The 12,638-nt window shown below is 28.4% G+C and overlaps 1 protein-coding gene across 6 annotated transcripts in view; it reads right to left on the reverse strand.

The window, feature by feature from the left end:
* Window positions 1-1,108: 1,108 nt before the first annotated feature.
* The window catches only part of LOC106679727 (BUD13 homolog), a 22,959-nt gene continuing 11,429 nt past the window's right edge, over window positions 1,109-12,638 (reverse strand). For 5 of the 6 annotated variants that reach the window (XM_014419045.3, XM_067046155.1, XM_024364315.2 and 2 more), the window contains 9 exons: window positions 12,179-12,241; window positions 12,016-12,078; window positions 11,387-11,449; window positions 11,229-11,291; window positions 8,123-8,228; window positions 7,716-7,870; window positions 5,938-6,125; window positions 4,409-4,588; window positions 1,109-1,783 (listed from right to left, as the gene is read on the reverse strand). In XM_014419045.3, coding sequence (XP_014274531.1) covers window positions 4,416-4,588; window positions 5,938-6,125; window positions 7,716-7,870; window positions 8,123-8,228; window positions 11,229-11,291; window positions 11,387-11,449; window positions 12,016-12,078; window positions 12,179-12,241 — 874 coding nt within the window. In that variant the 3' untranslated portion in view covers window positions 1,109-1,783; window positions 4,409-4,415. The remainder of the gene's footprint in view (window positions 1,784-4,408; window positions 4,589-5,937; window positions 6,126-7,715; window positions 7,871-8,122; window positions 8,229-11,228; window positions 11,292-11,386; window positions 11,450-12,015; window positions 12,079-12,178; window positions 12,242-12,638) is intronic. The other variant, XM_067046154.1, reaches the window with a different exon arrangement.

The following is a 12,638-nucleotide window of genomic DNA, read 5'->3' on the forward strand; positions in this document are numbered from 1 at the left end:
AATAAATATCGAAACAAACACTTATTATATATAAATCATAACATTTATATATTAGTGAAAGATGTATATTTTTTTTAAATGAAAAATATCATTGCAATATATGATGAGTAAAGTCATAAAAAAATGACCATATTTTTTTTTAAATTAAAAAAAAATAATTGCAAGTGAAAAGGCCACTTAGTCAGCATTTTACGTATTTTCAAAAAACTTTTACTCTTGCCATTGTTACTTATTTTTTATTCTTATTGCTTATTCAAGTTTATTTAATACTGACACTATTTTATGTCTTCCTTCTTTTTATTTATATGTAATTTCTTATCACTTTACTTTTACATAACATTTATCCTAGCTTAAATTACCTTATTGTTGTAAGGTCTCATTCTCAGTTTTTTTTGTATCTTTTTAGCCCTGATGAAACCCTGCAAAGTGGGGCGAAACGTCGGACATTAAAATAGTTTTAAACTATTTGTTCTTCTTTTTTTGACTGCAACCCTGACCATCTTCTTATATTTATTTAATTTAAGTATTCATAAAAATTTATAAGCCTTTAGGAAAGAAGATTTAATATATAAAACTACTGAAATTAAAGAAAAAAATAATGAAAATCAATAAGTTTTTATTGTAACATTTAATATGATACAACCTGTATCAATATATAAAATTAAATTATTGTAGTACAAATAAATTTACCAGCTAGCTTTAAAAATTTGAGACCATTTTTATATCAAATTATTATTATAAAAAATAATCAATTTTCAATTACTTAAAAGATATAGCCACCTGATTCCTAAAACCAATACAAGAAATTTTAATTATAAATTGTAACACTGCTATTACTAAGTTACCAAAAATTACAATAAAATCTTTTTACAAATTTAAACAAAACTTTAACTTCAAAATGAACTTAAGTAAAAAACCGTAGGACTTTATAAAACTAAAAATTATCTAATGTCATATATAAAATAAACAATTTTATTATGTACATCAACTCTGATATAACAGCTTTGTACAATATATACATAATTTATAGTTTAAAATCTGACTTAGAAATTAGTTTTAATAAAATGGAAACTTAATGTGTATGTAGCCATAAGTAAAAAACTGTGGCTTATTTCATAAGCCATATATAATTGATTGCCAGAATACAGCTAGGTATAAACATGGGCTGTATAGAGAGATCAACCATACACAATTCCTCACAATTTTCATTCCATTTTTGTAAGGTTAGAAATATAATTACAGGAAAAGTTTATACATTTTAAAAACAGGAATTAGAAAGTTAAGTACACAATGATTCATAAAACTCATTTTAATCTGTTTTCAAATACTCAGTAAATTTATTCAAGCTATAAATTAATTAATTACAAAAATCATTTCTCTTTACTATAACCACATTCTTCTTTGATCCCATAAGTCTTCGGTTTTGTCAAACTTCAATTAGCCTAACTTACTTAACTTTATGAAAATATATTTCTTGGATTCAAACAAATATTAGAAATGCAGTAACTATGTCTTTTATAATTCATAAAATTTAAAAATATCGAACCAAAGACCTATAATTCATGACAGGACAAGGCTGGGTATATCCGAAAATGCAATTAAATCATAAATACATTACAGTATCAATGTAATTAATAAATATAATATTCATCCAAAATTAGTTCATAAACTGCAGATTCCATAGCCACCCAATTCTGCTTCCGAAACTCGGACATGACATAAGTAAAAAAACTCACTAGAAAATTCTTTTCAGTTGTTTTTTCATGTAACGCATCATTTTTCCCTAAAAATAAAAAATATGTCAGTATGTTAAATAACAAAAATTATATTAATTTCTAACAGTTTAAAATCCTTTAGTTACTATGGAATAAGAAAATACAGTACAATAACATACATGAGCAAAGCATTTCTAGCACTAATAAGACTGAGAAAAAACATTTGCTTGCTAATATGTAGTCAGCTGAAATATGGAGGAATATAACAATTAAGTTAAACTTAAACTAACAATAATCTATCCTACACTTGTTCCACAAGGTAACCAGTAAAGGAAACTGAATCCTTATCTCCATGGTAAGTCCTCAGATAAACAAATACTACACCATTGAAACAGTTATACATATGAACATAAGTTCTTGAAAATTGCACATCAATTTTTAAATTCATAATATTTGTTATGTAATTTCAAGCCTAATCACTAATCATCCTTTGAATAAAGCCATTATTCATTTCGCCTCAGTATTTGATACGGAAATAATATTTCTAGACTGATGGTTATAAGTGTAGACAATCTCAACTCTCAGGTTGTGTTTCAATCTAAGTTATGCACCCATTTTATAAAGACTGAGTGTGCCCAAGTAAGGACTCCCAACCCCAGAGTTACACATTGATCTATAGCTATTTAATCCCAAATGGTAGAATTAATGGAAAATGTTAATCTAAAATTAATGTGAAAAGTAAAAAAGAACTCTGAAAGTGTTTCTATGATAAATAAGGAATTCTCTAAAAGCAACAGAACCATTCTGAAGCAGTAACTCAAACACAATAAATTAAATTTCATTGAACATATTCTAGTCCCATTGTTCCCAAAAAATCATTATGAATATATTATTCTACTTTAATATTTCCACCATGCTCTATGAAAATGAAAGGAACCTGTATTTTTTTTTCAAGTAGGTCAGAAGTTGATATTTTGAAAGATTGATCAAACAATTATAAATAGTACTGCTGTCTAATAACAACAAAACCTGTTTAATTGCTTTAACTTGCTTAACCTTTTGCTAGTTAAGTTTGTAAAAAAGCAATCTGCAATTTATAGATATTGCAAAATAGACAAATCTTATCAACCATAATAGTTTTCACATAATGAGAGTGAGCTATTATGACTAGTTTCTAAATTATATCACTGGTCCAAAATAAGGATACTATATTAATATGAAATAAAATGAAAAAATAATTTTATTCTAGGACATATGTCCTCTAGGAAAAAATACATGGTTAAACATTAGGATTGACTGGCAAACATTTAGAAAGTTTCAGTATGCAGGTTAAAATTAGATTAAAATATTAGGTCGAATTACAATTCATAATGGTAATCAATAAATAGCTATATATATTGATCACATTGATGTGAAGATTTGGTTATGTAGTAAGTGAAGGCATAGTCGTTGTTTAAAGGAGGGGATAGATGAGGATTGGCAAATAAAGATGGGAAGAGAATTTCAGAAGGAGATTGCACATATATGGAGGATTTCCTGATGGAGATGGTTCTATAGGAGGGAATATATAAATCGTTGGGATTTAGTGTTTAATGAATGGATAGATGGACAAAGAGTGAGGTGTTTAAGGAAATAGTTAGGTTTTTTTTTATTTTAAAGACTTTGATTTGGAAAACACTAAGGATTTATTGCCTTTGGGAGGTTGGATAGAGCCACTTTAACCCGATATACCAATGGGACATATAAGAGCGCCTTGGAAACCCAAAGATAAATCTTACTAAACAATTCATGCGTCCTCTTTAGTCTTAACTCTCGACTAGTAGATAGACCTCCTTAGACCAAGGAACCGTAGTCAATAATTAGGATAAAACAAGAGAGGATAATAAGAGCTGACGGGTATTTTAAGGAATGGAATCATGGACTCTTAGGGATTGTTTAAATAAAGCTATGGATATGCATCTGGGAAATATGATTATTACAGGAGAGGTGTTGGTCAAAGGTGAATCCAAGGTTTTTTATCGTGAAATAGAAGTGAATTGGTTAGTTGTAAAGGAAAAGTAAGAGGGAAAAAAGGAGGCGCTTAGAACCAATAAGAATGGCCTTAGCCTTTTCCAACATTCAATCTCAAATCGTTGTTTAACGCCCATGCATTAATGCTATCTATATCTTCTTGTATCTTATCGTTTGGATGGCCTCAGGCATCTCGGAGGGATGGAAGGATAAATAAGTGGCATTGTGAGTGGTGAATGGAATCAGGGAGATCGATAATGTAAATGGAGTAAGGGGTTGGTGAAAGTGAGGAGCCCAGAAAAGGGGAGATGAAGGAGTTTTGTTCAGAATAATGATTGTTTGGGAACAATGGGAGAAGAATATGTTCAGTGATATTTAATTTTATGTGTTTGAGTAACTTCTACTGCTCCAAGAATGGTTCTCTTGTCTTTAGAGAGTTCCTTACTAACCTGAGAAACACTTTCATAATAAATACATACTTTGTGATTGACATAATGTAACTAAATTAAGATGTACAGACTATTCTTTTTTTATTAATGAATAATTAACCATTTTTCAAAACTTGAGATAAATCATAGTAACCATAATCTACTAGTAGCACTCAGAGAAAAAATAAAAATTTCCCAAGGGATTTTTCATTAGATGTTATTTTATGAAATTTTAATAATAATTAAATCACTAACCTTTGCTCTACATATCAGAAGTGCTCCACTTGTAAGCCTCTTCTTGTAAAGCTTTTCTAGCATTTTGCTTTTCAAACCACTGTTTTTCATAACCGTTAGATCTATCAACACCATCCCATCTATGACCAGGTCGAATATTAAATCTATTTGGTAAGTAATATCCTTGATATGTAGGTTTACCTGTAATATGAAGTGATATATAATATAATTATAATATATATATAAAGTATATTTATTTGAGAAAAAACAGAATTATTAAACTTTAGATAAAATAAATGCTTAGTTTAGAAATAAGAATTAACATGTGCTAGGAAACAGCCACACCATTCATTTAAATCATTGGTATAGAAAGCATTACTAAAGCAAAAAAGTATAAAAATATTTTCTATAATTTATAGTTAGGTGTTTGTTACCGTAGATTGATGTTAATATAACATTTATAATATACCGGCCATCTATAACCACTTATTGCAACTGGCATTATATTGCCATTTATAACAACTTGCATATATAATCTCTGTTATGTTTCACATTTAGTTCTATATGCCAGGAAATATTTCAACTACATTTAACATATTTTTGTACTTAACCCGTAAGCCGACTCTCTACTGAACGAGATTTTCCACACCCACTCTTAATGGCAACTCCACCCAAGTAAGTTAGTTTCTTTGTCTTTTTAAAAATTTGTCTACCTTCTTCCCACTCCCACACATCTCTTTCATCTTGTTCCTTCCTTATTCATTCTTCTGGGCATTCTATATTTATTTTAGCTTATTACTTTTTATTTATCTGGATTACTGTGCATCTTTTATCCATTGTAGCCTATAACCCAATTTCTTCCTTGCCCATTGTATATTATTTTCTTTCACATATTTCATAATGTTAATTTAAATAGTTTCCACTATTTATATACTTTTAATCATTACTTCCATATTTTATTATGTTAATTTCAAATACTCATCATTTAAATTTCCTTCCACACTTTTCATAGTGTGTTATTTCTTTATTAACATGAGGACTGTCTGATTTTTAATAACTTTTTTTTATCATTTGTTTTGTATAATTTTTATCTCTACAATATTATATTTTGTCTTCTATTAGTATCAACTATTATATAATTAATTTATTATTAAGTATATTTCTAACTTTGTTTGATGTTTCTTTCTCTAAATTGAGGTTGTTATCTTGTTTTGTTATTTTTAGCCTTGATGTAGGCCTGAAATTCAGGTCGAAACGTTGGCACAAATAAATAAGTTTTACTTATCACTGTTTCTTTACTAACTGCACCCTTGACCATCTTTTCCTCATTTCTATAATTTATAGTAATGCGATTATTATATTATATTGTATACAGTAGTACAGAGCTTCAATAATTCTTTCAATTAATCTATGAAAATAATGTACAGAATTAACAGAGGGAAAAAAGTATGACAACATAGATTATACTATTTAAAACAATTAAAGTTTTAAATCATTATATTTAATGCAGAGTTTTATAGTTAAAACTAAATTAATAAGATAAATAATACCTCTGTTATCCACATCAATAGATTCAGCCTGTTTATTTTTGATATAATCTAACATTGGATCACCTTCCCTTTCTCTAGCTTTTAACATTCTATCTAGATCTTGATCATCAGCATAGCGAGCTAAAGGTTTGTTAACTTCATGAAGATAGTCAGCAACTCTTTCCTCAGCTTCTTCAATTTGCTTCAACCTATGTAAAATATAAATATTTACTTTTATTCTCTAAATGAAAAACATGTATCCATAAAATAATTAATACAAATATATAACATCAGTTTTAAAAAAATTGATGAGAAACAATAGTAATTACACCATAAAGTAAAAAACAAAATCTGTAAGATCCTAACATTTTAGTTATTACCATTTTAGAGTGGAAAATTAGTCAGGACCTGATATGAAAAACCATATTTGCCAGGATATAGATCGATATTTTTTCCTAAAATTTTCTTCAGGAAAATGCGGGTTTGATCTATATCCACGATTGATTTATATATGGATCTGAACTAGGGAAATTTGAGAATGAACAAACTCAGGACTTTTGAGTCACTTCATAATTTATTTTCATATATACTTTTGAGATGAGAGACTTAATACAACTGATATTAATAATAAGTAATTACAGTTTCACTTACTATGACACATTTTGAGAGAGATAAAACTATTAAAAAAAACGTTCAAACTAGGATTCGGGAAGACACATATGTTCAACATAAATGACATGTTTAAAGTGAGAGTTGAAAATGAAAACTAAGATACATTAAACCAGGACGGAAGAAAAGCTAAGCTAGAGTTTAAAATTATTATTTGAGAATATTAACCTAAATAGGTTAAGTTAAAACCAAAACAAAAAGGTAAAAACGAAATGGTCAAATAGATATGAGGAATAACCAAGAGGATATGTTAAAAACAACTTTAATCGAAACTCAGAATCCAACTGAAACTAATTAATCATATTAATTTTCATTTTATGCAAGGTCTTCTGGTATAGAGTATCTCACAAATTGATTTGGAGTACAGAACTAATTAATTATGCAGAGCCACTTCGACAGATTCTACATTCAAATTCTCACAAATTAATAAAACATATATATTTGATAGATCCTTTTAATAACAAAATCAACCACTATGAGACCATGGTCAGAATACTGGTTTCTGAGAGCACACTCATGAGTCAGAAGTAGGGGCGACCAACAGGTCCTATATTTAAGAGGCAAAAGCATAGGAGAATCTTTGAGCAATAAGAGAGAAGAGGAAAAGAATAAGAGTCAGGAGGAAAAGAAAAACAAGAACTATATGACATACGAAAAGATATCAACATATTCCTAGGTGTCAAGGTAGATTCTTAGATCAATTCATGTGAAAGTTCAGAGGAAGGTGCTTTACCGAAGGAGGAGAGTGGAGTAGTCGAGAATACGGTGGTTGTAAGAGCCTTGCTGGATACCCGAAACAGAACTGCTGTGACTGGCAGGAAGAGGCTGCTAGGGAGGAGGCAGACCCAGGCTCACCCCACAAAGTAGGTAGTTCTATCCATTATATATAAATGTATGTAAAAGATTTTTTGTTAATAAATAATTTTTAAACAATAAAAAAACAGTTTTATTCAGTTGAAGTTGAAATCATGAAATTTGATAATGAAGGTTTTATAAATACTGGCCTCCATAACGACTATAAAAACCAAACTCCACCATGACTGGTATGTTATTAAACTAATAAATACATGAGTATATTGGTTTGATATTAGTACTTTTCAAAATAATTTTATAGAATAAGAAAAACTTACCCTTTGCCCCATCTAGCATATTTATTCTCCCTCTCGATTACTTTGGTAGACTTTTTCACCTCTTCTTCTTTTTCTTTATCAGTATCTCGTATTTTACCTGTTTTCCTATCTCTCTTAATAGCAGCAGCAGTTTGTCCAGAAACACTGGCTTTCATCTAGGTATAACAAAAATTGACAGAAAATTATTATTATTATTTATTTTTTTACATCAGGAAACTTAATACAAAAATTTATTTTTGTAATAATAAACATAATTTATAATCATTGCTATAAAATATTTTTCATAAAATTTATATTATACTGGAACAAAATATAAACCTATGCTATCTCCAATCTCGAAATATATTATGATAGGCATACATAAAATTTGTATCTTCTTTTCATTAAAAAAAAAAAAAAAAACCAACCTTATCAAACAAGGCATTCTCTTGTTCCTTTAATTTATTTAATTCTTCTTTCAGATTTTTGGCATCTTGTAAACCTGCTTTCTTTCCATCAAGAGTTTTATCTAATCTGAAAATTAAAATCCATCTAGTGAGTATTAAATTAGAGTAAATTATATTTAAAGTTATAATAAATAAAATTAACCAACAACAAAGTAACTTTTAAGAAATATTGACCGCATTATCTAATTAAAACTATTCACTTTATGTCATTCTGTTTATATTTTATTTTTTATTTTCTATACTCATTGGTTGTTATCTTGTTCTGTTCTTAGCCCTGGTGAAGGCTAGAAACTTTAGCCGAAACATTGGCACAATTAAATAAGTTACATCAACTTATTTGTGTTTCATTTTGACCACACCCACGAACGTCTTCTCCTTGTACTAGTCATCCACGGTCAACTATCTCTCATAATTTCTATTGATCCATTACATCAGTTAAATATAAAAAAAAAAAAGAGCTCTTTAAGATGAGTACTAAATTGTGTGTAAACTTTAGCCAATCTAGGACAAGATGGGTTAGTTGGGGAGTATAGACATTCATACAAATATGAATGGGGGTCTCAAGACTTATTTCTCAGGACTGCTGATGACATAATCTGATAAATCAAAACATATTTCTCCATCACTAAAAAAAAAACCAAAAAAAAAAAAAAACCTAATTTTTGTAATTCGTCCTTTTAATAGAACACTGAAAATTTGTTTATGACAATATTTTATTTTATAGTTTGCTTTTGTTGTGATGAGTGAATGGACATTTTGCGTCCCTTAGGCAAAACAAATGATTTTTTTAAAAATGAAAAATGATAATCTTATTTATTCAAATAACCCCTATAGTTAATTTTTTTTTTATTAAAATAAACTTTTTGTTCAAATAAATGCTCTAATAATTAATTTTATTAGAGTAAATAAAATTATTATCACTTTTAATTTTAAAAAATATATATTTTACAATTATTGCAAAAATTATTTGGTTTGTAAGTTCTTTAAAAATGAGTTGTCAAGCAATGTTTGTTATCATGGTATCAAAACACAAACAAGAAAAAATCAGAAACAAATTATCAGTGTTCTATGAAAAGGGTGAATTCAATTAATAGAGGATTTTATTTGTTTTATTGGAATAGTCATTGGTACTAATTTGTTTAACAAGGGTGAACTGCAGTAAAGATGCAATGATTAAAAAAAAGGCTTCAGTTGTATCTGAAGCCACAATATTAATTCCAGTGGTGTTTTCAACTTCTTTTAATTGCTATTAAAAGCTGGCAATTAAAAAAAGTTGCAGCAAAAAAAAAAAAGTCAGGAACTTTGCATGCATTACAGTACAGTAACTTAACTCGACTTGTTAGTAAGAATAGTATTTCCACTTAGCATACAAATTGGAAGAACTTTCATGTTTTGCATTACAGGGAATAGTATATTGTTTAACAATGTATTTTTCAATTGTATTGGGTTGTAGTTCATTGCGTTTTTCAATATTTTAATTTAATCCTCTCTGTGTTTATAAAATCCTGTTTACTTGGTCAATAATATTTATATATTACAAAAAAGGATTAGTTAAGGTGCTTTTATGCATCAGTTTCAACCAAGATTCCTTATCTTTAAGTGGTATTTTTCTTGCACAAATTCATTTTCGTCATTTAATGATTTTTTTTTATTTCCGAAAAGGAAAATCTGCAAAAAGAATTCATTGGACTCTATCAATTAGCAATTTTTTTTAGAAATATTTAATTGGAGTTTGGCTGGGATGTGATCCCACACCCACCCTATTCACAAGACCTTGCCCCAACAGATTTTCACTTATTTCAGACCCTTCAAAACTATCTTAATGGGAAACACTTTAATTCGCTCGAGGACTGCAAAACGCACATAGAGGAGTTCATTACGCAAAAATCTGAGAAGTTCTGAGAGGACAGAATCAAAAAATTACCTGAAAGATGGCAACATGTAATAGATCAAAATGGGTATATAATCTATATAGTAAATATAATCTATAAGTATATATAATGGATATATATAATTGATTAAAAATATTTACAAGAATTTGAGGTTTTTATTGAAATCACCAGTAAAAAACACTACGAACTTATTTTGCGACCCAATATTTCACATTGGTATACAAATGCCCATAGCTTTAATTGGGTAGGGCAAAAGTGTACCAGACATATTTGCTCCATAAGAATTTTTAGGACTGTGATTTCACAGATCAAATTAGGAATTTAATAAAAACAATTTTATTATACCTTTTTGTTTATTCAACTTTTTTTTTTTACTAATGAATTTGAGAAAAACGTTTTTTTTTTACCAATCTATTCCATCTTTTTCCACTTTTATTCCCCTAGAAAATAATTACAATATTATGAGAACTAAAGGTCATTTAGCAATCTGTCCTAATTGAATGAGAAGAAATTAGTACCATGGAGGTCCTTAAAAAAAAAAAAAAATAATAAAAAAATCAATGTAATTTTCAAATCCCTTATCATTGTGTAATCCACATTATATCCTCTAAATTCTGGGGAGGAGGAGGATAAGTGTAACTAAAATTACTGTACCGGAAATGAAGGCTGAAAGTTATGTACAGCTATTTTGGGACACAATTACCCCAGTTTATCCTATATGAAACACGATCCAGAATGTCCCAGGTTCCCAAAAATATAAACATATTGTAGATTTTTCATTAATATACAATTTTTCCAATGCAGGTAATAAAAAATATACTCTTCTGAAAATTGTTGGATTAGCCCTTTTTACAGAACACCAAATAAAATCAATAAAAAACTACAATTTCATAGCTTTTCAATGACATATGTAAAGCCTTTGAAAGGTCAACCTAAAATTACAAATTAAATAACAAAAGTTTATTGAAGTAGTCGATTGAAAGTTGATCTGGAAAAATTCGGAATAGCAGAGGTAACTAAATATCAACTGAGGTTCTAAAAAATTCATAACAACTTCTTTTCACTTTTACCATGCCCAGGTGTGGCGATCATCACAACAGGTTTGTTCTAATATTATTCAAATATAACACACCCATGCATGAAACATGTATCATAGATAATTCTAAGGAAATTACCTCTTATCATTTCTCTCAGAATGGTTTTTGGAAGAAGCTGAAATATCAGAATCAGTTCCTCTCCTAATAAACAGAAGTTAATATAATGCACAATGGGCAACTTTAACAAATAACTATGACACCATTATTCTATCAGTCAAAGAATAAATAATTCATACCTCTTTGATCTCTCTTCATTCCTGTTTTTCCTGGGAGGCGAAAGATCAGAATAATTTTGTTCCCTACAATATAAAAGTACTAGGGTAAGACATTGATGTAAATAGTGAACAATGGTTTAGCGATCTTGGGTAGGTTATAAAAACTATTTACAACCTAAAGACATAAAAACCATTTTCACACAATTAGTATCACCCAATTTTCATAAGTCCTCACTTTAAGTTAAAGTTATTATAAAAGATAAATTTTTGAAGATATAGCTTTCACACTTAAGATGCCATCAAATATATGACTCATCTACTTATGACTCAGTTATAAAAAATAGGGTCTTAAATTGAATTAAATAGAACATTATTACGTTACATTATTCAGAAAAAAATTGGATGTAAAACATCTATTATTATCATAAAGAGTACTAAAGCCATACTGAGCACGTTTGTCCTATATTACATTATGTTCCTTTTTGTGTGTTGGTTAATGTTTGTCAACACAAACAATTTAGGAAACAACAATAACTATAAAATCAGTTTATAAAATTAAATACAATTTATCATGGTGCCTCATAATTATTAACACTTTTAGCAAAAACACCATCAAATTAGCAGAAATCAGTAACGAAAAAATCTCATACCTCCTAGCTTTCTCTTCATATTTATTTTTCCGTGGCGGTGAGAGGTCATAATCATTCCCTTTCCTTGAATGAAAACATAAAAAAAATAAATAATGTCGTATAACAAAAACAATTTTAAATTATTAAATTGAATTAAAATGATACATAAATAAATATTTCTTACCGCTTTGAACTGGCATTATATTTATTTTCCCTAGGAGGTGAGGTATTATAATTACTTCTTTTCCTACAGATTTATAAAACAAGTGATTATAATAATATTACAATAAGATCATAATAAATATGTGAAAACTAACTCAATTGAAAATCATTAATTTAGTAAGAAATATTCCTAAAAAATACTTCATTAGATTAAAATAACTAAGATAATGGTCAAGAGTTGTGAAATTGAAAAACACCATTGCTGCATATTTCGTATTTATTTTTTTATTGTTTCAACCCACATTGCCGGTTTTCACCGGGATAAACAAAAATGAAATATACACTAATTGTCTGTTTCCTCATGCTTCATTCTTATTGACCACCTTTTCCTTGATGAAACTCACAAGCACTGCTCTTGTATAAGAAACCTTATTCACCGTGGTCTTTCCCTTTCTGACTCCCGATTCCATGAAAAAAACACA

Source organism: Halyomorpha halys, unplaced genomic scaffold, assembly GCF_000696795.3.
Source record: "Halyomorpha halys isolate HHAL.00 unplaced genomic scaffold, Hhal_1.1 Scaffold215.1, whole genome shotgun sequence".
NCBI classification, from domain to species: Eukaryota; Metazoa; Arthropoda; class Insecta; order Hemiptera; family Pentatomidae; genus Halyomorpha; species Halyomorpha halys.